The following is a 26,438-nucleotide window of genomic DNA, read 5'->3' as shown; positions in this document are numbered from 1 at the left end:
GCGCTTCCTGAACGCGCAGTGAACGCGTGGTCACTGCAGTGCCAAGGCTACTGAGAGGTCCCCTTGAAGCGCTCCATGCTAGAGGGATCCCTAGCAGCGGAGCTAGAATACGCAGGTCATTGTTAATAGCCTTGGTAGCGCTTCCTGAACGCGCAACAAGCGCGTGCTCAATGCACTGCCAAGGCTATTGAGAGTGCCCCCTCGAAGTGCACTAGGCTCGAGGGATCCCTTAGAGCAGAACCAGAATACGACAGCAGCACTTCCTGAACGCGCAGCGAGCGCATGTTCAATGCACTGCTGTGCCAAGGCTATTGAAAGCGCCGCGCCCCGGTACTAGGCTAGAGAGATCTCATGAGAGCAGAGCCAGTATGCAGCGGTTTTAATACGCAGACAGAATAGGCTTTTTGTGCATTGTAAGAGACTAGAGAAATTGAGTGCTCTCTGTCCTAAGAGACATAATCTTGCGATAAAACTGTTATTCTGCTAGTCACAAAGTTACCCCAAGTGCAGCATCCTAAATTTGTCACATTCTCGAGGTTGAGACAGAAAAGTGCACCATCACGTGGATGTACCTCTTTTGACCTGAATGTGACTGACCATACACACTCTGAAAAGCCGTATTTTTAAGACACATCCTTCGCATACCCTCAATGGGGTATGATGCACGACAATCAAATTATGACAGCTTAATGCATTAACAATATGTTCACATTTCATTAGTATGGCTGTTTTTCCTCTCTGCTACTCCTACATTCAAATGCGTAGGTAGCAAGTACTAGGCAGCAGAGTCTACTATGGAGGCCTTGACAATATATACAATTTTATAGAGAAAATAATACAGATGAACATATTCCTATTGTCCGGAGTCCATTTTCTGGTGCGCCAATTTTTGGCTAGCGATGCAGGCAAGTGGTAGTATTAGTATCTGTAAAGGCTTCATGTTTTTGTTTCCATTCAATGTGCTAATCAAAGATAAAACTTCTCAATACAACCATGAAATAAGAACTTTAATCCATGTGTGCTTCTTTTGACAAGACATATCACAATATTGTGTAAGCAAACAGAACAATAGCACAATATTGTGTGGAATCATGGCATGCACAATGCCACTAGGGCAGTTTGGTGCATGCTGCACTTGCTTATTACACTATAAACAACAATTTCTGCTTTGCTTGTTGTGCAATCTCATTTGACTATAACCTAGTGACTGTTACGGTAGAACAGCTTCTTTTGGTCTGGCTATTCATGCAAAGTAAACAAGTAGTAAAATGAACAGGAATAAATTAGTATAGTACTTATATGACTAAACTTTGTCTATAAATGCTTTATTCTGATAACATCAGCTTCTGTGACCAACAAAACACAGTGAGTGTCTTGAAAAAAAAAAAAGAAAGAGAGCCTAATGCAAAACTGCAAGGGCAAATAAATGCAAAAAAAGTGCTATGTTCCACACGGCTTCAGTTCAAACAAAAATTTTTCACAACTTCACATCTACACTGCACAGTTTTTACAAACTCATTCAATTACATCATAAATTGCTCAAACAACAAAAATCCCCAAGCAGAACTTGAAAAGGCCATCGACAGATTTTCTATCTGCAGTACATGGTATACAAGCATGGTAAACAGGGCACGCAAGCAAGCTGTTATGAAAAGCGCAAAGAAAAATGGCAAAGACAGTGATATTCACAGCAGAGAATATCACACCAGTGGTTCATGCAGTGAAAGCTTTCCGGTGTACTCACGGCATATTTTGCAAAGAAATTATTTTTGTATCACTGCATGAGGCGTACATTTAGCTGACATTGGGTGTCACTCTTTCAAGAACACTCCCAAATGCAGTTCGTAACAGTGATGAACATGAGATGATATCGACTCTTTTCCTCCAAGAATACACTAGCTAGCTTCCAAGTTGCCGACAGAGCCATTTCACTTTTGAAAACATCAGAAAAAGCAATGCTATACTGAAGCGTGTAATATACAGTTCAAGAAAGTACCTTGCAATATTGGGACGGTGTCATTATATGAGGTTGCGTTTTGGTAGACGATAAAAGCTAGTGGTTAATAATATTGGAGTATAGCATAAGTGCCTTTGACTGATAATCAGTTGACAGCATAGGAAAAAAAAGAAAAGAAAAGAAAAACCTACAGCTTACAAACTACAGGATCTTCAGCTGATACACATTTTGAAATATTTTGCAAAAATTCAGAGACGCATTTGTACTGTGTTGGAAGTCCAACAGGAATTTCAATTCTCCACTTCATGTTTAGCTTGTACACTACAGGTGATGAATTGGGGCAAGGACACTTCACTTCACGGCTGCTGACACTACACTCTCGACAAAGTACTGTCTCATTATGTTTTGTGTCTCACTATTAGGCAGCATGAATCATATATCCACTTGACAACTCTACTGGGGGTGCACGTGTAAAAGCACAGAGGTAAGCCGAGATCATGCAAATATATTGTTCATTCTTATGCCTTTCCCTTAGAGAAATTATGAATACCTATCACAAGGATTCTGTTAAGCATTATCACCTCACCCCCAAAGAAAAAGAGAAAAAGGAACAAATTGAGAGCAGCCCACTTTGCTTTCTGAAATCGATGAAGTGGAGACTTTTGATGAGGGATCTGCATGTAGAGTAATATTTATACACTCACAAGCTATCCAACTCTATGCAACTTGCTTTGCTTTCCAACTATAGCATACCCAGCACTGATATTACCTTGCAAAACAATTTGAAAGAAAGATAAGCTTCAGGTGTGTACCTGCCAATATATTGAACGAAGACTGTGTGAAGTCTCTGAATGAAATATCGGAGGCCCCTAACTCATCCTGTCTTATTCAGATTGCTGGGTTTTTAAACTTGCTTATGTACAGAGTGACTGCTGTTGTCCCAGTTAGTAATACTGCTTTTGACATCACATGCTTTGCACAAAGGACACTGGGAAACCTTAAGAAAGCTACTACAAGTAGTACCAAGGTAGCTTATCGTTTTACACTTTATATGAGATTTGTGTAAGGTATATGACACTTCAGATCAAAATGCATTTCTATGCTGTGTAAAACTGCTTTTATGAAATTCCGTTGTACATTTAAATTACTACAGAAGCATTCATAACAAAGGAGGCGTGCGGGCAGAGTGACCGAGATTCCCTGGTACTGACAGACCACCTTCCTGCATATCCAGAACTGATTTGTACACCATGAGCATCCAATGGAAGGAGGTAAACTGCTTACATATACAGATGTAAGTTAACTAAACGAAAATATAAAAATAAGTCCACATGCTCATGGAGGCTCCTCCTTCCACATTTTCAAGGAACTCCTTGGCCCCATTATAGCTCTCATCATTCTTGAAACAACACCTGCTTTTACTTCATATTACAGTACAGTGTGATTTGTATGGGCCACTAACATTTTGACTGCTTCAGAAAATTGCAACATGACATATTACCAGACTTGGACACATGCAATTAAATGGCCTGTTCCAGTCAAAAGTTGTCAGTTTCATCTGTACATGCTTAACCTTCATTTCATGGCAAATGATGATGCAACACATGCATTTTGAGAGACAAAGTTTCAACACTCTTCATCAATTCACCATTAAACATGATATTGGAAAGCAGGTCCATACACCAATGGTGTGGCATTTTGTTATCTACAACCTGCAACTGACAATGATGCCAGTGTCCATGACACAAAAGTGATGCAGATGCAACAAACGGGGCATTGTTTGACTCCAATTGGCCATTTAAATGCATAATGGTGAGACTTTGATTGTCTTCTCATCCTGCTTCCGCATTAATATCGTGACTACAAAAAGTTGCGATGAAACTTCACGAAGGTAGTGACCAGTCTGCAAAGTTTAGGATGGGCAAGGTGCCATCATGCAGTTTTTACAACACTCAAAATGTGAGTGGCTTGAGTGAATTATGCTGCGCTTTGTGAAAGTGGAAGGTACTTTGACTATTTGTGTCAGATTTCATAACACATAATTTAAATGTAAAGTACGCCATTTACATAGTTTTGTGAAGACAAATGTGATGCTTGTTTCATAGACTAACAGGCACATTAAGTGAAATTTCTGTTAAGTAGAATCATAGTGCAGTTGATAAAACGGTATCCCAAAAATCATGGCTGATGCAATAATTTTGTTATCCTTAGATCCGATAGTGTAGCTTTCACACGTGCAGCAACAGCAGTCATAGATGCATGGTGTGACTTCCTGGAAATCACTGACCACACTCACCATACTGGTGATGCAGCTCAGAAGCACTACAGTGAAAACTGGTTACAACAATTACGAGAAGAGTTGGAATTCTGATAATTATTGTACTTTGGATTTTTCTTCCAGTACACACTTCAGGAAGTACTCAATACTACTAACAAAGTGACGGAATGCAATAAATTACACTCTGGGAAGCTACATTTCACACTTAAGAATGTTTGACTGAGATTCACCCACATTTTGTCCAGCTAGCAGCTTACTTTCCTAAGCAATGACACACGATGCCTATGTAATATCCTGTCAGATACTGCACTGACGGTGGCAGTGGCGCTTTTGTAGCTCATCAATTCTCACTTGAACTATAGAGAACATTAGTAGTATATTTATTTATAGTAGGATATTAATTTATTGTTAGGAAAAACTTTGGTCACTACAGCTTGCGCTTCCACTTTTGCACTCCCCGTCGTACAATGTGGTATGATGTATATAAATGCAATGCAATAATGGTAATGATTGCCTCAACACTTTTGCATTAACTTGTTCAAAAACACAGCCAAAATTGATCGCTGTATCACAACACGGGAGAAATACATGTGCACGTTACATAAAGGTGCGTGAAAGAAACAAGGTAATCATCATACAATTTGATTCACCTTTATAGTCGTGATTGCTCTAACCAGATTCCACTGCAACACAATATTAGTTGATTACCATCATACCTTGCTCTGTTGTATCAGTAAAAGCTATACTAACACACTGCCAACATACAGGGGTACTATAATGAATATCTGGTATGTTTATACCACACATATTCTTTGCAAGGCATCTGTCATCTCGACCTATTAGTGCATTATTTCTAATGAAATGAAACTCAAACTGAAAACAAATCATTTGCATCTAAAGTGATGGGAACATTACAGCCCTTTTTGCTACTAGTTATATCTATTCAATGGAAAACTATACAATACATATGAAAAAGAAGTTATGTTGTGCTGCATATTTACTATAAACTATGCCATTTTGGGAAATTTAGTCAAGCACTAGGTCCAAACACTGTTTTTTTGTAGTACTATTATGTATTACAGAGTTCATTACATGCAGACATCCACTCTTGTGGGTGTGCCTCCATTTTGCTATCGAGTTTTCTGCACTACACCTGATAATGAGGGGGGTCTTGTGCTGCAGCATAGTCCTTGAACAATAAAAGCCTGCATTATGTAAAACATGGTACAATACGCAACCATAGTTTTGTGATAAGAATGCAGGTGCAGTATAAGCATTGGAACTTATGAGAAAGAAATCATTAATTGCAGAAGAATGCACAGGATGTCTCAAGGGTTATAGCCTAATCACAACATAATATTTCTGCGTATATATGTGTGATGTCACCAGTGTCCTTTTTCCTTCCTGATAACAGAGCAGTGAGATGGAGTGATGATTTCTTGGGCATGTTCACAACTTTGATTCCCAGGGAACGGGTGGTCGACATTTAGGAAAACAGCTTAATGTTGCAAAAAATCCGGTTTCTGAGCTCCGGTGGTATCAAAGTAAAAAATGAACAGCCCTCAGAATACACCAAGAAAACTAGGCAACCATGAGTTTGAGTTTCAAGTGGTAGTGGTCATGAAGGAGGGGGAATATAGTCTCCCATGTTTTTCACCCTAGATATGCACCAGATAGATCTACATGCAGCATATACATACTTTGTGGTGCACAGAAGGCAAGTTAAATATGTTAGTACTAGTTAACCTGGTTTGTCAAATATACATGAGATTCCAAGTTGAGATACCTTTGCTTGTGCACCACACTGTTATATATCCAATCAAAATTTGAACTCACTACACTTGCTCATGTGTCTCTCTTTGTAATGTGTCCCAAAAGAGAAGTTACCCCTAGATTAGGTGACTAGCTGGGGCTTGGTATTTTGCACAAGTGTCTCTTGTTGTTAACTATGCCTATATTTGCTTTTCGTTCATACTATGGAATGCACAATAGATTACAGCAGGGGTCCTGCATTTGTACATTGTGGCACACATGTTACTGTTTTGAGATGTAACATCATGATCAAGTGTGACGTCTGTGTCTGACACGTCACTTAGACAGATCACAACAGTCTCAAGATAGGGATGCACATCCATAGTGCAATGGTAGTCAATTGCAGATACAATTTATTTAGCAACATCTTGGTTTTTCTGTTTCCCCAAGCGATAAACTCACAACCCTTTTTCTTTTTTTTTTTTTATAGTGGTGTGCAGGGAGGTGGGGTGTGTTCTCCACCAATGTTAATATGAACAGTTTGCCGTTCTGGAATAAGATAAACGCCTGCATGATACAGCTTGCGAGTGTACAAGACGGATGAACACATGTTCCCTTTACATGCTCCATTAAACACGACTGCTATAGTATCCTGCAACATACATGAGAAGTCCAAGCATCTGCTTGACAACTGTCATTCTCCAATGATCTCATCAAGAGGGGTAGGCGTACAACAATGCTGAAACTAAATGAAAAACAATTGTGCTCACAACATCCTCTGTGCTTTCTTGTTCTCAGCGTGGTGATTTGATGAAGTGCTTTTTCCTGTAGAGCTTCACCAAGTCAATAATAATGCAAGAAACAGCAGCAAATCAAAAGCAAAAAGAGAATGACTGAAAGATACTGTATGGCACCCTTATCCTGAAGTATCAGAACACTTCACCACGCATCTGTGTAGCAGACATCACATTCTTGCAGTGCAGGAAGCTTTTCCTAATGAGGAAAACAAATAAACAACAAAGAAAAGTCAATCAAAACTACATGTGCCTAAAGTAGAGTGTGCATAGAGCCTTGTGTTTTAGGGTTAAACATAGTAGCCCTTCAATTTTTATCGTCGTCAGTTAGAGTGAAACCCGAAAACTCCCGAAAATGAAGTTGCCACAGTGCAAATTCAGCCATGAATGCAGGCACTGCGGAATGCTAAGGACTACACATTCATCAAAGCTGCTTGGCAGTTTGCACCCTGTGTTCATTTGAAAAGCGACAAGTACTCTTTTCCTATTACCCACCTGAAAACCTGCTTTTATACCCGACATCACATGATTTTACGATTTTACCCTATTTTACAACTTCTGCAATAAAACCCAATTTTACCCCCCCCCCCCCCCCAATTTTCAAAAACACATAAAACCAGTAAACACATGTGTCTAAGTGTGCTTGATGGAGTGATGCTATGTTGCACCTCATCTTGCAAAAACTAGGCATGAATCAAAGGCTAAGGAACAAAGTGCGAGAGATCATATTAAGAATACCCCTCGTTCTTAATGATCATCCACAGGAAGTTTATGGCATTTATAAGCACTCAATGTATTTTTTCTCTGAAATAACAAATCTTACATTCTTTTTTCTGCCACACCATAGCAGCTACCGACATTTACTCGCAAACCTTGAACGGTTGACTAGTAAGGGTGCTATCCTTCGGCCACAGAGTTATGCATTATCTAGTGCATAAATTACTGCTACTGATCAAGCAGACTTCTCACAAAAGCGAATTGTGCAGTGTGTGGACAACTGTCACAACCCTGTTGTCCAACCAGAAATAGAAGTGCACTCTACGAACAATCATGCAAATGTGGAAAATCCTGCTAGAAGAATAAATGCTTTGGATTACTTGAAATTGATGATAACTCCAACTAAAGTTAACTCGTCAACTTGAAGTAATCTACACCAGCTCGCTGGCCTTCCACTCCTCTGTTCCACGCTTTGGATTATTTCGTGACATGCACAGCTGATTTGTACCACCTAGAGTAATTTTCCAAGCTCATTACCAGGAAGTGATTGAGACCGCATGACTAGGTAATTCCCCAAGTAGTACATTATTGTTTTCTGTACATTACATACACATCTCAACAGTGAAATATGCACACAACTGTGCCGTCCAGTCTGAACTGACAACTTTTTGCGAGTCAAAATCAATGTCGTCTAAAAGCACCAATGACATTGATTAGGTTTCGAAGGAATCTTGTGAGAGTGCAGAGATATCCTATTCAATACCTACTAGCACCACGTTTAATCAAAGAATGTGCTTTCAGTCAGATACATGTTTGGATGATAACTGTGTTCTGTTCAAGGTAAATTCACCTGCATTTCTACATTCATTCATTTATCATATGCCATGAATGGGAATGTAGGGCTGTGCAAAAGAGTTAGAACCTCTTTATAGTGAAGTTGGTTGGACCAGTAAAAAACTTCACTATATCAGTATCTTCACTACATCATCAGTTCATGGCTGGGGTTTCAACAGATTGGGACCGCAGGTTTACTTCACTATAACCATATCTTCACTATATTCAGGTTCACTATATAGAGGTTCTGCTGTATATACTTTTGGCAATGACCAAATATTCTAGATGAACATATTAGAAGAGTGCAAGTGAGCTGCATGGGTAGCATTACCTTGAGCCTGAGGAGAACACACAACAACCCAGAATGGACCAGACAACATGAGACTGGTCCGTTCTATGTTGTTCTGTGTTCTCTTCGGGCTCGAGGAAATGCTACCCTTTTCTAAATATTCTAGGCTGGGCTGGTAGTGCCAATGATGGAGGGAATGGATGCAAGAGGCTAACATACGAGCATTGCATTATAATAATTATATAACAAAAACAATGCACATTAAAAAAAAACTAAAGCGCCAGTGCCGGGGAGACGAAAAAGGACGGCCACAAGCAGCATTGACTGACAAGCTGTTGGTCAGGTTTGAACAGTTTGAAACAGTTTGTCAGTCAGTGGCTGTGTTCCAGAACTCACCCGGGTCGACCCGAGAGTAGGGAGTAGCTACTCTCCGCATTCCAAAACCTACCCGATGATGTTGCGACCCCCGTTCCAAAAGCGGGTTGCCTACTCGAGAGTAGCTACCCGAGGTCGACTCGCTCTACTCCCTATCAGACGGGCGTAGGTAAGAGTAGTGACGTCAGAGCTGTCGTCTGCATTGAAATCTACGGTCGTCTGCTTTTGCTGCTGCTCGTCTCGGCAGCATCATAGCGGACCCAGGAAAGTTCCAGTGCGAATTTTGCGACCTGATATTTTCTTCGGAGCAACATGAATGGAACCATACATAAAACATCAGATCGTTGTATGTGAAGGTCAAAACCTGTTTCTGTGCGTTTCAGAGCTAGCTGCGGACGATAACAGCACTACCCTTTCTCGGAACGTGCGGTAAATACCCCTAATTCGTGGCGTGAATGCTTTACGAACCCACGCAGATGTCCCCATACCGAAGTCAACAGCGTCACACTAAAGCGAAGCAGCGGACAGCGGTTCTTATGTCACGACGGCCAAATGTCAATGTCGTCTGCTGTCGCCATGTTGAGAATCGTACTCGCGCCCGTTCCACAACCTACCTGAGGGTTACCCTACTCCCATGGTCACGTGGTACAACTCTGTCACGTGACCAACTGCTACTCGAGGGTTAGTTGTGGAACGCACCCAGTGCTGCTTGTGTCCGTACTTCTTCGACTCAACGGCACTAGGATTTTAGTCTTTTTTTAATATGAGGTACCAAACTGCCCAGAACTTAACCCTTTTTAACAATGGTCATTTTGGCATTGCAGTTACAGGCTGCAATAATCGCAGACCGATTTCTGTTGAAGCAGCCTATGCTATTTATTTATTGATTGATTTGAATGTGCCCATCAACGGAAAAGTATTCTTATTGGATGGTGCATATAGGGCATATGTGCCTACGGATATAGACACTGATGTAAGTTTGTTATGATTGGTTGTCAAATTTGATTTTCTCACAAATGCACTGAGAACAGCAGCCAAACTAAACATATAGGCATTACAGGGAATTTAAAATTGTCAAATTCCAGATAAGCAGCTCGATTGTCAACCCTGTACAAGCAACCAAGATGATGAATGAAGAAACTAATGAGGTGAAAACAAGGGAGTCAGACAGGCATATTTTGAACATGGTATGAGGTAAATCAGTTATCTGTTACTACTTGAGAGGTGATTGGATCAGATAACGAACTCAATGACAACAGTAGGAAACAGCTGGGCACTGCTTCAAAGAGAAAAGGCTCTCTAAGGTCTACGTTGCATTGGGTACTCATTGTAACGGTGCAATCCGTATGTGGTAAGAGAGTACCCCAACATGCCCCGTCATAGCTTTCAATTATGTAATGCCCGTGGAAGAACATACCTTGCTGGAAACCTTATTTTATATCGATTACAACCACAATGTCTGTAATGTTCCCAATATAGTCACTGGTTTTCTGGCCTGGTGTTTTCTACAATGCTTATGCAAGTGCTTACACAATAATGCTTTGCAAGTGACTTTGCTGCTACGAATGATTTACTGTTAGAACAAAAAGGGTTACAACAATCGTGCTTAACAAATAGGCTCATATTCAGTATTTAAACTGAATATAAGAACTGTTCAAACAAAAAGATTCTCAACATTTGCATTCAATCTAGAAAGAAAAATTTCGTTTTTCTACACCTTTTAGAACAACTATTTCATACCAAGTAAAATTTGAAATACTGCTCAGTTAAAGTTTGTACAGCACTATATACTCACTTTCAGGCATTCAAATTTTTCCGCAGACAGACCAGTACTATTCAGGTTTAGTTTGCGTAAGCTCTTCATTGCTGAAAAGCAAAGCAAAAAATCAACACATAATGGCACGTGCCTATAAAAAGTGCAGGCTGGTTAAAAGGCCTATAACAATAAGTGAACATAATGAAAACCACTAAATCACTATCCACACACTAAAGTATCAAACAGAGTAGGTTTTTCGTTGAGAACAGCTGCACTTGTATTGAATTACAGTAGAATCTCGATGATACGAATCTCACGGGGTCGGAAAAAATTCGTATCAAACGAATTAAACCAAAATAAAAATTGAGGCAAGAAAATAGACAGTGACTGTTCATTTTCCGTTACTGTCAGTGAAAGAGGTCGGTCGCAACGCTTTTGTGTCTCCGTTTTTGGCCAATGCTGCCCAAACACGCGAGATGATTCAAAAGACGTAACACGTGCTTTCCACCCCCGAGTCGCGCGACAGTGGTCTAAAGCGAGCTTCTCCTAAAGCACGCAGGCGTTAGGTGAAGCCGACTTGCGGAATGGTGACGCGTAATGTTGCCACAAGTTGTCCCGATATGTTCCTTCCACGTGTTCTGGTCGCTGTTTTCCGCCAGAGCGATGTCACACAGCTTCGCGGTTTATTGTTGCGAAGGGGGGGGGGGGGGGGTAAAAAGGTCAAAACAGAGATAAGGTGATAAGGTTCCGGGCCGTGCAATCCTTTGATCTTATCTCCTCCACCACCACCAAAAGGAAAGTCATTGCTTGCATTGCGCTACATGATGTAAGGGAGTTCGTGGTGAGGATCGCCCTCCCTTTTCGAAAGAAGGAGCAGCATGACTCGCGTGCTCTCGCGTCACGGGGGAACGACCTCTGTCGCATCCTCGGCTCATTCGTATCACCCATAAAGGCAAGATAACGCGTTCGTATCATCCGAACTCGAATACATGGGAAGAAAGGCATTCCGGCCGGGACCGGAAAAGAATTCGTATCATCCGTGATCGTATCATCGAGATTCTACTGTACTATATATATTTTTATTTATTGCATATGCATTTCCATAGTGCATGCAATGAATGCTCGAACCAGGCTGGACCTGGTTTCCAGGAGGAGGGCTCTGTTGTTTCAACTCAAGACACATTTCGGCAATGATAGATTGAGTTATTACAACGCAACTGCAATAACGACCCCTCACTAATTTTTTTGCAACAACCCCCCGTGCTTGCGATTCTGGGCAAACCACTGAACTCAATGACTGTATGATGCTTGATGCTGCTATGGGGACTCATATTTCTGGCATGGAAGGATGATGGCATATGTACAACACTGCAATATTGTCACCATGCTGAATCATACCTAAGCTTAGAACTCGTTGAACAACAATGATGCATGTAACGGGGGTATCCCAATATCCCGTAGTCAACAATCCCCATGTTCAAAATCACACATCGGCACAGTCTAATGCTGGCACCGCATAGAACACGGGCGGGTAGTCAACCAACTTGAACTAACCTTAGTCTCACTACAGCACTATATAGGCCTCTCGTGACCATAAACTTACCAATGTCGCTTCGTTTTGTGTTGCTCCAGCGCTGCTAAGCCTACCCGTCGCTAAAATGTGCATTACCTACACTAAAACGACTTCGATGAACATCGAAAACATGCGAAGCTGGCATGTTGCTCATTGATATCCTACTCTGAAACACGGTCATTCTAAGACCTCGCAGATAAAAGTTTTGATTTTGCAATGTGATTTTGGTATTGTGGATTTTAAGATCCGGGATTTTGAACACTGGGATATCGTGGCATACCCGTGTGTCAAAAGGCTGACAAATAGAATGACAGCTGAGTTCAACAAACTGTGCACAGTGCCCCTACTGCCAGTGTACTCACATTCTAGTGATGTAAGGCCATTGTCTGTTACCGGTGTTTCACAAAGGTTGAGAACTTGAAGCATAGGCAGGTGCTCTGATATTAACTTCAGCCCAGAGTCTCCAAACTGTTAAGGTGCAAGGGAATCATAAACTAAAGAGTCCAGATCAAACTACGCTCAGGAACACTTCTGATGAAGTATCATGAATAGTTTCAGTCAACGTGAGTCAGGCGTAGGACATGTTTGCAATGCAGATTTTCACTAATAATAATTAGGGCCTTCCGTTTGAGGGCTAAACCTGGTAAAACCCGTAACGAACCACCATAACGGTGCAAACGCGAGTGGCACGGAACAACGTCGCATACTGGTGATCGGTAAAGCAAGAATGCCTCGCTATTTCAAAGGGATCAAGACCCTTTCTGTTGACTACACAGCCCACAAAAATGCATGGATGATGGCTGACATTTTAGCAAATTGTGTTGGTGGGAACTGCATTCGCGGTGTACGTGATTGGGTTGGGTTGCACACCACAAACAATGTTGACGGAGCAGCATCTGAAGAAATGAATGCAAGCGCGTATAACGTATTATTTTCTGCCCCAAGATGTTTTGATGCCTGCCTGTATATAAATATTTGAAATATTTATTTATTTATTTGAGTGTCTGTCAAAAGGGGACCATACCCCGTCTAGGCAGGATCACAATAAAACGCACACAACGCAACATCATTAAAAAGCCTAGAATAAATATGAATGCGCCTCACATATTTCCGGCATCGCGTGACCGCGAATGTGTGGCAAGGCCTAGCTGCAGCGGCAGCTAGTATACGCCGAACTCTGCTCAAACTCAGCTTTATTTGAACAAATCTTCGGTCCCCTTAAAGTTTGAATTGACGGAATTGTAGTACTGTAATTCGTGGCTTTACATAACAAGACAACTATGATCTCAGATTCAAATTACGGCAGAGCTAAACACAGCTTTGGATGAGAACTTGTTAAAAATGATGTAGAAGCTCCTAGATATAAGTTTTAAGGTTGAAGCAAAAGCAATGTTACACGATATGATGTGATAAACATGATGCATACATGACGTAGAACATGAACACAAAATGTTACAATAAGTGCTATATAGAAATATAAATATGAAACAAAACATAGTGCTTTAAAATACGTACAATGCACAATGCAGGTGAGACTGAGACAAAAGAAATGATCAGATGTTGCTTAAAAATTTTGCTTGTTATGTATTTTGAAACACTGGGTGCTTCACTATTTTTTGCTATTCTGCTTGTATATTTGAAAGCTATTTCTTGTATAAGTAGGACCCAATTTCGCTGAGAAAACTCCATTAAAATTCAATACTATTTAACTTCACCCCACATTTTGACCAGCAATATTGGATTCCTCTCTGCAGCAAAGAGCTCTTGAAACACAAGTTCTTAAGTGTCTTTGTGTGAAGACTGTATGTCGATGCTTTATATGTTGGCCACAGATTGTCTTAGCTTTGTCCTAGAATAGAATGCAAGATAAGGGATGAAATCAAGAGCACTTTGCAGATCATGCCATGGCCAATCACTATAAAGCACCATGCTTCCATATATCCATCCCATCTGGTCTTCAGTACGTATCCTCAAGGCACAATTATAATACCCTAACTGCTAGCATCACAAAATCACATGAGTCAATTTAGCTTGGATGTACCTGAGTAGACCACAGATTGAGATACCGAAGTGATGGCAACTTGATAATATGTTCAGCACAGGCACTGGTCACTTGAGTGAAAGCCAGAGAGAGGCACTCGAGGTTTCCAAATGACCCACCACTCAACAATTTTTCTAAATCAGCATCCTGAAAAAAGAAATACACATAAACATAAACAAACAAAACAAGAGAAAAACTAATGATTCCCAAGAAAAGGTTATTGTGCTCACAGTGGAACGTGAAGGCATGGCCAATGTGCGGGGGCCACCCTTCTGCTGTAGCTTTTGTACAAGGCCCTGACGGTGGCACAAAGCATGATATTCTGGGCATGACACTGCTTCCAGAGCAGCAGCTGCTTGCAGGTGTTTATCCCCTGGCTCTAGAGCCTCCAACTCCAACATAGCACATAACACATGCTGGCAGGAAATGTTCCCGCGAAGTGCTCCCACAGTTAAAGGACCAAGCCAGTCTGATAATGGTGCCAAAAATGCACGTCGCCGGCAGCAGCATCTTACCAAGGTCCCTACAACAAAACTTCAACAATCAATATCATATGCAAATTCTTGTGATATGCTTTACCATGACTGAAGTTTTCGGGAAATATTTTTTTTTAAATTCGGGGGGTAAAAATCGTGTAAATAAACATGTGCACTAAATTCATGCGAATTTGGGTGAAAAAAAACTTCAAGTACGCTAAATTCGGGGACAAATCGGGCTCAGTTACTCAAACTATCTGTAGTGGTTTGGTACAAACGGTAATGTAACTGCATTTGCTGCCAAACAAGTCAGTTAGTGCATTCCTACAGACATCCCAGTGAGGGCAATTTGCCAGGTAAAAATCGGGTTTCACCCTAAAGAGGCAACCTTCAATTCGGGGTGCAAATTCGGGGAAGAATCCGGTAAAACCCTTAAACTTCAGGCTCTACTTATATAGTTCATGTTCAAGTAGCAAAAAGTATTGATGGATGTATAAACCAGAGCTCACCAAGAATGCGGCTCCAAAGTATACCTTCGTCTCTGCATGCAACAGACCCAGGGCTGTACAATTGAAGCCAACCATCTTTACCTTCCCGTGCACCCAAGACCAAACTGTGAACTTCACATTTTGTGTCGGTTCCAATTTTCACCACAATTGGTTCCATTTGTCTGCAACACACAAATATGAACACAATACACAAAGATGTTGCAACAACAATCAGCACAATGATGCAAAATGGTCCGTATTGAGTTGTTCCATGGTTTAAGCAACCAGTGTTGGCATTGATGGTTGCAGGACGCATTGATTTGGTTTCTTTTTTGTGAAGATTCCACAGTGATTGCCGTACATCATGAAATTCTAGTTTTCGTTAGAACACAGAAAGCATGTGTGGCATCGTCTTCGAATCAATGACAATGTTTCAGTTTTGCCCTACAAATGATAACGTTGGAAATGGACTCTGAGAAATAATACCGTATGACGTTTTATAAATATTCATTTATTTATATATATTTATTATATCATTTAGAGAATGAATCTCTGATGAAATGATACCACCAGAATTATTATATTTCTTTTAGGGTACCACAAGGGTCCTAGCATTTACTATATGTATTTACTCTTGTATTAACACACTCATTTTCTGAAAAAAGTAGCACCATAGAGGGGACACATTTATTATGCAAGGAAAAAACTGGATCTCAACACTCAAGGTACATTCAACTACAGTTCTATTCTGAAGCTTTAAAGTTGGCATCCCAAGAACCATGTGTATTAAATGGGCAGGTGCGAAAAGTACCAACATCTTTGTGCCCAAATTTGAGGTTCATTAATTATGCGAGCAAATATAGTAATACATACTATCATAAGCTTTATGAAAGGGAACACGGGAGCGCGTGGCAGATCGCCTCGTCTGTTACTTACCGCGACATCTTGTGGCTCATTCTGTGTGGAAATGGAAAGGGCACTGCTGTACCTTCTGTTGCCATCACCCCCACCACACTACGTTGACAACTGATAATGGCGAGCGACGCTGTTACGGCTTAGTATCACTTGCTGATATGGCAGGGGTGTCGGCACCTGACAAAACTGCAAAACTCTCATCGTATGCTTTCATGTGTCGCCACAGAGCGCTGCCACAAGCGGCAGAGGTTATCTGCCACGCGCTCGCATGTTCCGTTTCATAAAGCTCATGATACTACACGCAATACAATGCCGTACTTGTCAATTTTTATGGTGAAACCTTGCTTAACTTAATTTTACAGCACCATGAATGGAAGGATTTCAAACAAGACACAGCAGCATATCCTGTTTGATATCTGAATTTTCGGTCCTATGCAAACATACCATATGGCCCTAACTGCCATGTTGAGGCCATAGGCTCTATGAGGTCACCTGTGATGGGTTTCACATCAAAGGGAATACTTACGCTGTGAAGTGGGCATATCCCAGAGCACTATGAAAAGAAGAAAGTAGTACATAATCAACATCAATAAGAGGAGAACAAAATCTTTAGCAAATGAGACTTGGGCAATATGCACTGAAGAAAGGAAAATTACTGTCACAAACCTCTGGCTAAAGATGACATTTCATAGCATTATTCGAAACGACTTACTCATCAGGAAATGGTACTGGCTGCAACAGTTGTGCCAACGTCAAAAGCCAGTCATCATAACTTGCGCTACACAGTTGCAAGAAAAGGCAGAGGAGACTGTTGTAGCATCAAGTGCTCTGCAAAACTGTGATTTGAAATGCAACATGAAGATTTACCATATGTCCAGAATCTTGACAAAACAGTCATGCCTTGCTTCCCAGTCTGACTCTGATTGCAGTGCATTTTCTTCTTTAGTACTGCGTGCAATGAAAAACAAGCAAATCTGGTCTGAGAGAAATAATTTCCAAACTACCCCAGACAAACACAATACATGAAGGTGTCAAGTACTCAGTAGCTAGGCAAATAAAAAAATTACTTCTTGTTAGGGGTAAACCAGAATGTTTCTTTTTCATATACCAGGACTTTTACTTGATGCGAGCATAACTGCATAGTTTTAACCCCATAACACGTAACTGTTTTATCTTATAGAACAAAACAATATTCGATGTGCATATATACGCACACATGAAGACAAGAATGCTTCCACAATTTCTTTTCCAGGACGACATCAGGGTAACATCTACAATAATATTGAGCAAAAGAGATGCTCTGTGCCCTCAACATCCTGCAAATGCTTTCAGATCATCTGCCAGATCAAAAGCTTCCTTGTCATAGGGCACTATCTCTGCCAAACCTGATTAATAATTTGCTGCACTATGAACATATCATTAAATAGAAAGGTAGAAGTTCACAAAAAGATTACACATAACATTATCATCATATATGAAAATAAAATAGCAGCACACCTTCTCTTCCCTTCAAATAAGGCAAACACTCCAGCAAGAACTGTAGCTACCAGGTTGGGAAGTACACGTGGATGAGGACATGTGCTGCCTTCTCCATGTACACTGCAACAGAAAGTACACAATTCATGAATGAACTCATTGCAATCTTATGACCTCTGGGGCTGCTTCCATTCGCTCTTTCTTTTTTTTTTTTTTTCATGAAGCTTCTGTACTTATGCCTTGCTAAAAAAAATGAACTTTAGAACTAATAATAATAAGAATTTGTGGCTTTACATCATGAGACAACTATGATCCAACTTTAGAATGCTGCTGAAGACCAAACCAGTTGATCCCATGCGTTTGACATGGCAGATATTTGGAGGAAGTAAAGAATCTTCACTTATTGCAGGAAAAATTTCTGATAACCTGATCATGCTCAAAAACCACTGCACAATCCAATGCTGATCATTCGCTAGCAAATGAATGGTTATTTGAGCAAAAGTACACATAAAAAATAATCAATAATAATTCAGTGCTCCTGAAAATTCATAATCAAAAAAGTGCACAGGCGTGATCAGCTTTTCTCACAGGCACAGAGCACTTAGGAATATAGAGTTCAATCCAACTGGAATACCTTACCTGCGAACAAAATCAGCAATGGCTTCATACCCACTTTTTTGGGTATTTAATGCTTGAACATATTCTTGTACTAAGAGTCTGGTCATAGGATTCTTGCCAAAATCCTGTCAAGAGTAAGACATTTGTTCAAATGTATTTTTTTATGTGATTACTATGTGATTCATGCAAAATACATATTTTTAAATGCACTCTAACTGATATCCTAATGTTTCTCCACACATTACCAATCACGATGACACAATTTTACAATGTTTCGTGTATCATATAATTGCATATTTTGGCCTATTTCTTCCCGATCATCATATAATATGACGGTTGCATAAACGTCATATTTCGGAGCCATCAATTCGAATCACTTTTTAACATTTGCCATTCCCTTTAATTTGCCACTGCTCACGTTATTTCAAAAGGAAGGTCATCAACCCAAAACCTGTGTTCCTGCTACACATCTACTAAGTTGCTTTTAGGCTGATTCGTGCTACGCAATCAGTGGATTCGGCAAGCAGCACTAGCATCCAGAACCAGCTTCTGAAAACAGAACACGCGACAGGTAGTCAGCGAGCACAAGTTGTGCTTGATAAGAATAAGGGAATCAAAGTACTATTGCAGTCTATGAGCGCTGTTCTTGAAGGCAACGAAGAGATGTCTGCACATGGCATAGATGAGCTAGGTAGCTAATTCTTTGGAATAACATCCAGTGACATAGCGCACGTTTTCGCGGTAAATGGCTTTCTGAACTGGAAAAACAGGAAGTTTCAATCGTCCCATGTAAAAATGCATGTAATGCATGGAAATGTAAAATGCAATGACCAACGAGGAATGCCCGGGTGTGCCACGCATTCCCACTGCCAATAAGTAACGTGCATTTTCATTTGTAGAACGTTTTTTTAGACAATCTGGGTATGGATATAGTTACAAGGTACGCAAAAGCTTCTGAAGCAACCTCCCTGGTGATGGTGACGTGATAAAGAAAAAAATGGGGTTGTGAAACCTTCCTGGCATCATTATATTCCTGCATATCTTGTGCATATTTAACATTTCGGGTCGCATACTTGCATGCATATTTTTGAAGATTTTTATGTATAAAGTCCCGGGCCCTAGTGATTACTATAAAATGTACATCCACCTGGACTAGACGGAAAAGGCTGCGAAATACAACTACAAAAACTGCAAATACAGTTTAAATATGGCATATAAGGGGTTAAAAAAGATGCAAATAAAATATTTCAGATCACTGGTTTACTGTCTCAGTACCACAACTGTATATGTAGCAAAAATTAGCTAGTCAAATAGGCAAAACCTGGCATGACAGAGGGGGCATACTAGACCAGACCAATACCAGAAAGGTCATGTGAAGAATCAAGATTGAATGGGAAAAAAAGCATCCTTGACTGCAGGCTCATTTTTTGGCGAGATATCAATAAATATATCACATTAAGAACCACAAAATCGAAGGAAATAGCACACACAAACACAATAATTAAAAGGTAAAACAGCTTTGTTTTCTTTACAAAATCTGCATGTGTCTTGTTGACAAACAGCACGCTCAATGATGGCGGCTTGTTTCTTTCTAATATGATAACAAATTTGCAGCTGAGACAGGTAAAAGATGGGGAAGTTGAAGGTAGGGAAACGAGTCTATGTGAGCACACAGATCTATCATGTTGTGGTCAATCTACATCAAATGTGATATGGAGCACCTGTTCTAGTGCTAGAGACAGATGCTCACTGGGTATGCAAGGAGGCACTTAAAAGGAGGACTTACCATGTTGTGTTTCAAAATTCTTTGCACCACTGGAGTGTACATTTCAAATACCACTCTTGATTGGGGGCATCTTTTACAATGCTAAAGGAGGGAACATAGAGGAGAAGAACAAAAGCGGAAGGTGAATGTAATTTGCCAATCATGTTCAAATAAACAGAAGGGATAGAATTTCTAGGAGGGATAGTATACCTTACAAAAATATTCACACAGTTCAGCCGTTGGCGTTGTTCTCTCCAAGAGGGGTAAAATTATCCTGATGACATCTTCTACAACATCAGGCTGCAACCAGTCTTTGCTCTAACAAAGACACCACATGAACCCATAAGGTTTCTATGTGCAAAATATCAACACAGTGCCACAAACTTTGTCATGAAATGAAAATGCTAAGAGCTGTGAAAAAACAACAACATTGCTGTACCAACCAATATGGGGGCACTTTGAAATATTCCCCCTTTCATTACCACACTATCTTCATTGCTCATAGAAATTTTATGAAGTTCACCAACTCAAAATTAAATTCCTCGTTTGTCAAACAACATATCACAACATCCGGTACATAGCTTGGGATGCGCAGTTTCGGCTTCAGTTGCCTCTAAATGTGAGCATCAAGCTACAACTTTCAGGTGAAAACTTTCAGGTTTGTTGACAGACACAGAGATTCTTTGGCGAGCCCAATAATTCGCCAATTCGCTGAATTGTACATTCACATCTGTGTTGTAAACTGATCTCAAGGAAAGAACGTAAAATATTTTTACATACCGCATCTGGTATGGCTGATATTAAATTAATACCATTAAATGACTTAACATAAATTATTGAAAACTCTTGGGCTATAATGACATATGTTCCTAATATTTGCACATTTGTATCAATGACCTCTGTGCTTCATGTGAAATATGTTTTTGTATGCTTTTGTCACAAGCACAAATTCAACAGAGAAAAATATAAGTGTGTAGCCTCATAGTATTTCAAAATACTATGAGATTCAAACAAGCTTGTCTGCATGCACTTCAGGCCTCCCTCATGCATGCATTAGGCATTTGCACATATCAGATCAAACAGAATTAGGGGTAGGTGTGATAAAAGCAAACATGAAATGCTTACCGTGACAAGGAACTTCGATATAATATCCATGGGCTGTTGGTAGATATTTCTGTCTTGTAGCGGTGTTGATAAAGTAAGGTTAATCAAGCCCTGAGAAAGGAATGAAAAACAAAGACACAGAAATTTGCCACATAAATAACTAACAAATGTAATACATGATGACCAAACCATGTTCGTCTTAGGATTCACCATTTGATGCAGTACCTATATATGCATGACAAATTAATATAATCCCTTTCTTCATCCTGTCATTCGTGTTCAATTATGTCTTATTTGCAGATACCTACTACTGTATGCACAGCGTCTCACCAAAAAAAGAAAAAACATTTGAAAAAGACAATTTGTCAAAAAATATGGAGAATTTATCTTCAGGAAGTCGTGCCACACGCAAGTTATTCAATTTCAAATTTTTTCATTTATCTCTGAAGTTAGCCAAGTACCGTTTTTCTTCAAGAATCACAAATTGTAGATTTTCTCCAGTTAAAAAATACACTCCCTAGTGCAATGGCAACAGCTAGAAAAGGCAGAAACTGTTGCTCAGAGAAATGCAATTGACAGGCCATGCTCAGCTGTTCATTAGGATACTGCAAGAAACTATGTGAAAATGACAAGAATCTTCAGATTTAGTTTCTTTTTCCATGTACTAATAAGGCCAGCAAGGATACAGCTGTACCATTATTGTAGTCTTCATCAGCTGTGTCCTACAGTAACTTGACAGAGAACTAAGCACAGCCCAGCATGTTGCACTTTGTCCAAGTAAAGTTACTACCACTTTTCTTCAGCTGTTACTACTAGAGTGTGTGTTTTGTAGTTGATTGTGATAAATCTGCCCCATATATTCAGACTTTTTCGTTTGACAGCATAGAAGAGACATCCTGCTTATTTATTCAGATCTGAACCTGGCTTGTACAGTTTTGCAGCATTGCATACAAATGGCTCAAAAATCCAAATTTGTACGCATTTTAATTTCTCTGGTTTGTAATAGGTACTTGCACTCTTGGGGCAATATGCACCATATCATGCCCTCAATCCAGAAACAATTTTAACTAAACAAAAGAAACCTGCTAATAGCCTAGATAGGTAATTAACCTACTTGCAGATGGCAAGGACTGGACTGTAAAAGAATATCCATGAGCACCATTATACTAAAAAAAAGTATCCTTATAGAACTCTGCACTTGATAGATTTTGGGTTGTTGTTTCTTCTTCTGCAGTTCTTTGGCTTATTTCACGAATTTTGTTACAGCAACTGCAACAGTGGCTTCATAAAGCTGCAAATTCTTTCAAACCATTTTAATTATTTGGGCATGACTATATAATTACAATAACTGGCATGGTCAATATTGATAATCATAAAAATCGATGAATAACAAATTTGAAAAACAAATGGCAGTGGAAAGTGCAGACAAATCTTGACACTACTTTTCAAAACAACAACTTGCAGCTAAACAGCACATTAGTAAGTAGTACAACTGTGTAACATGTCAATATAAGGGTTTACCTCCTTCTAGCCCCACCCATATAAAAGAATATCGATATTATGAACTCACCCGCAGTTCTTTAAGCACGACCTCTCTTTTCCGAGATGACAGCAGCACCCTTTTATATTTCATGAGCGCCTTCTGTATACAGCAAAATAGCTATGCATCACATTCTCTGACACAGGAATTGTCAGTGTTTAAACATTTACTTAACACAAGGTGTTCACATACAGGAACCACATGCAAAATAGGCTGATGCTAAGTGTGATTTTTATGAAGTTCATAGTGTGTAAGCACATGGAACCCAGCTTACCTTCCAGCAAATCGAGTGAAGCCACTGGTCTCGAACATAGCTATTGGCTGCTTGTAAAAGCAGGGAACCTTCAGGAATGACCACTCGCAGGCAATACTTGTGATTGGGGTCCCATCGTAACAGTGGGTACACATCCTCAACAGAGCCATAACTCACCGGCCTTTCCATAAAGCCCCCTGTCTGCAAAAGAAATAGGTGCAATCTTTTATTTCTAATATTATGCATTCTCTCTGCTTCAGCTCTTGGAGATAATTCATTGTACCAAAAGCTGGCTCCCAATTTTTTGGAATGGAAGCTTCCATTAAAAATTGGAAATTATCAACAACAGTAATAATAATAATAATTTAAAAAACCAATGCAATCCATCTTCTATATGCAAGGCCTTCCACAGCAGAACAAAGAGAACAGTATTAATTTGTTAACGTGCAAACCATGGGAACCGAGCTCTTGCAGCCTACATAAAGCCTGAATGTCACCTTTGGTCGCAAACACACATACACAAAGAAAACATAGTTGGGCAGGACACAAAGATAAGAGAACTGCACTAAAAGAATATATTTTGCTTTGCGACTTTGGCAGCAATATTTGCGCAGCTCTTGGCAAGCACCTTAACATAACTTATGACAAATACTACAATCTTAACACCAGAAAGTTACTAAATGGCTGCCATAATTGTTACTATTGGATGCCATATGCAGTCTGCTCGTGGAAGTGTATCACACAGTACTCAATTAGGACACAAAAGTTTGAGAAGCTCGGAATCAAATTCATCACTACAGCTGAACTGCTGCTGTACTTTGTGTCAAAACAAAACATCTGCCTGACAAGGCAACTCCCAGTACGCTTTCCTATTCAGTATGACTTGGGAGGAAGGAAAAGGTGCAGCTGTGGAAGTACGCCTACTGTTGCATACTGTCAGTTTGTTGTATTCTATGACACACTTGTTTCTAATGAATGCAGGGATATTACAGTGACCAGTAGTATTTGGAGTCAATCTAGTCCCAATCTTTTTTTTTTTTTTTTTTTTTTTGTAGTAGTAGTAGTAGTATTTGGAGTAGGCTATTCACATTCCATGCCACAACTGGTTGGACAGAGTCAAACCTCCTCCCCCGAAACATCGAGAAAGTTACACGGATGCCTATGTTAGTGACGTCAAATCGCCCAGCGTCACTGGAACACTCAGCGTGAAATAGACGTTGGCGATCAGTCATCAGGACGGCATTACGCAACACATCCACAAGCAAGCAGGATACGACATAGATAGGCTGTAAAAAATATGGAAACCAAGGAAGCACACTGGATTGCACTTATTATACGGTAATCACCTACCGTTGTTGACGACATTTCTGATGCCCCGAGTACTATCCTGTGGGTTTCCCAACGTCGCAGAAATTTTGAACTGAGGATTTTGCTAATAACCGTTCGGTTGTGATTGAGTCTACACAACTGGATGTCGCCTTCGTGAATCAGCTGAAACTTAGTCCCATTGTGACAGTTCACTGGCAAAGAAAGAGTGGACGAGGGTGTTTCCGGGCATTCACCGCTGGTACTCGCAACGGCGGTAGGAAGTTCGCTGGCATTCGATGTTGAACAACATCCAACTGTAGTCTGAGCACCACTAACACATACGTGATTGGACCCGTCAGTACTTTCATGATCATTAGTCAATAGATCACGTGCGGCATCACGATCTGTCGAAATGGAGCAGTTGCACGAGTGTTCTTCCATTGGAACTCTACCGAACGCCAGTAAACGCTACTAAACTACGGCGTATGGCAGCAACGTTTTCGTCCCACCTTCTGTATCAGGGCTGTATGCAATGTAATCTTCTTGGGTACCGGAAACTTGTCTCACACATACGAATCGACGACATTATAAAGAGCTGGAAGAGTCATCTTGGCACTCTCACATTCATACTTAAAAACTGACGGAATTCCAACACCAAACTTTCCTTAACACATTGAACCTTGTAGTCTAAACTCCGGGGTAGGAGAGTCATCCAGGTAGCATGCTTCCTTCGTCGTTTCCTGTCAATAAACATTTCTAATGACCGTGCTTACTGCGCGAAGGACGCCATTGCAAAACAGGAAATGCTCATGGTTGCTGATAGGTGGCTGACGCTGCCTAACGGAACTGACGCACTGACTGTTGCCAGTGGCAACGAGTAGAAAACATAAAAACAGCTTCAGAAAAAAAAAAAAGAAGAAAAACACAAAATGATGTGCGGAATGAGATCCGTTTTTGGAACACACAACAGAAAACAGTCCGACCATGCCACTGGCTCTTGCACGAGCAAAGCGTGGGCAAAATCACCCATTGATGAGCTACCTACCCCTCCCTATTTCCCTTAAAACGAATGAGAAGCGTGAAGAAGAATGGATGACTTTGCAACAGGACGTTTTTTCTATGTCATTCACAGCTCAAACGGCCTGTCTTTTACGCTATCGTGATACTGGTACGTGTCCACCTGATGCACGCAGAAAGTCCCGGGTCGGTGCAATTAGTTCAACAAGAACTAGAAGAAAAAGAAAACGTACAATTCAGCAACGCGAAATTCAGCGTCAGCTGTGCGTGTGGTAAAATGAGGCCGGATGAAAGTGTTTAGACATTTATTTAAGCGTGATGAGTATTGACATCCGTGGTCGCTGAATTGGTTGGCGAGGTGGTGTCCTGAACGAGGGGGCTGTTCTGGAACACCAAGTCTATGCATGAGCCATGTCTAGTTGTGGGTTGGCGGATGTCGGTGCACAGCGTAAGGTCCAGTTGTTCGGACATATCACTTAGGAAAGTGATGTTCTTCGCGGGAGGACCTTACATATTCCCAGTTGCGAAATCCCCGATCTCGAAATTCACGTTCTTGGAACAAGGAAAATAGAGGAGAATGCTCGATTGCTTCGTAAGGTGATAATGCCGTGTTTAAAAACACGACAGCACTATTTAACCACTCAAATTCACGAGTTTTCGATGTCTGTCCAAGTTGAGCTCGCGAAGTCTCCGACGACGATGAAGATTGTGCGTGCGATAATGCGCGAGTACATATACGCGATAAAGTAGCGGATGCTGACGCTGTGTGACATACTTTGTTTTTTTTTATCTCACTTTCCATGGAGAGCGGTTGTAAACTGGCGGGATTCTCCTCCTTGCTCCCAGCGCTGAGCGCACATGCGATAAGAGTTTTGTGCAGACATGCGAATGCCGACGCTGCCGACGGGATGTCGTGAAAGTCTCCATTATTAAAAAAAGAGAGAGAGAAAGAAAAAAGAGAGAGAGAAAGAAAAAAAGAAAGTCTCTATAAAAAAAAACGAAAAAAGAAAAAAACCGTCACCATGCTTAAATGTGACAGGCAGTCTTGCTGTACTATCAAAATTGGTTCTTGAAAACAAAAAGCGCCCGCGCTATCAGTAAGCTGATTAATC

General features: G+C 40.5%; 1 protein-coding gene across 2 annotated transcripts; it reads right to left on the bottom strand.

Moving 5' to 3' along the window:
- Window positions 1-986: 986 nt before the first annotated feature.
- On the bottom strand, window positions 987-25,121 carry LOC135378047 (C-Maf-inducing protein-like). Of its 2 annotated transcripts, XM_064610886.1 has the most exons (18): window positions 24,352-25,121; window positions 23,023-23,202; window positions 22,779-22,850; window positions 21,230-21,319; window positions 20,315-20,422; window positions 20,126-20,206; window positions 18,361-18,464; window positions 17,743-17,844; window positions 17,113-17,193; window positions 16,958-17,023; window positions 16,772-16,798; window positions 16,267-16,287; window positions 15,352-15,512; window positions 14,597-14,889; window positions 14,367-14,513; window positions 12,688-12,793; window positions 10,792-10,862; window positions 987-6,980 (listed from the first exon to the last, which is right to left on the bottom strand). In XM_064610886.1, exons 1-18 carry the CDS (start codon window positions 24,748-24,750, stop codon window positions 6,927-6,929), a joined length of 2,163 nt encoding a protein of 720 aa, XP_064466956.1. In that variant the 5' UTR covers window positions 24,751-25,121; the 3' UTR covers window positions 987-6,926. The 2 variants fall into 2 exon arrangements, with proteins under 2 accessions (XP_064466956.1, XP_064466957.1); XM_064610887.1 differs by lacking the exon at window positions 16,267-16,287 and having other exon boundaries at window positions 24,352-25,120.
- Window positions 25,122-26,438: the final 1,317 nt, after the last annotated feature.

Source organism: Ornithodoros turicata, chromosome 1 (assembly GCF_037126465.1).
Source record: "Ornithodoros turicata isolate Travis chromosome 1, ASM3712646v1, whole genome shotgun sequence".
Taxonomy (NCBI): Eukaryota; Metazoa; Arthropoda; class Arachnida; order Ixodida; family Argasidae; genus Ornithodoros; species Ornithodoros turicata.
Note: the sequence above shows the minus strand (reverse complement) of the source record. Positions and strands in the feature narration are given on the sequence as shown.

Bases quoted from the DNA above. Each gene is read 5' to 3' on its own strand.
- LOC135378047 (XM_064610886.1), bottom strand. From the start codon at position 24,750: ATGGAAGAACACTCGTGCAACTGCTCCATTTCGACAGATCGTGATGCC. The intron at 22,851-23,022 runs GTAAGCTGGGTT...TGCTGTATACAG, and splicing joins TTCACTCGATTTGCTGGAAG to AAGGCGCTCATGAAATATAA. The intron at 17,024-17,112 runs GTAAATCTTCAT...GCAACTGTGTAG, and splicing joins GTCAAGATTCTGGACATATG to CGCAAGTTATGATGACTGGC.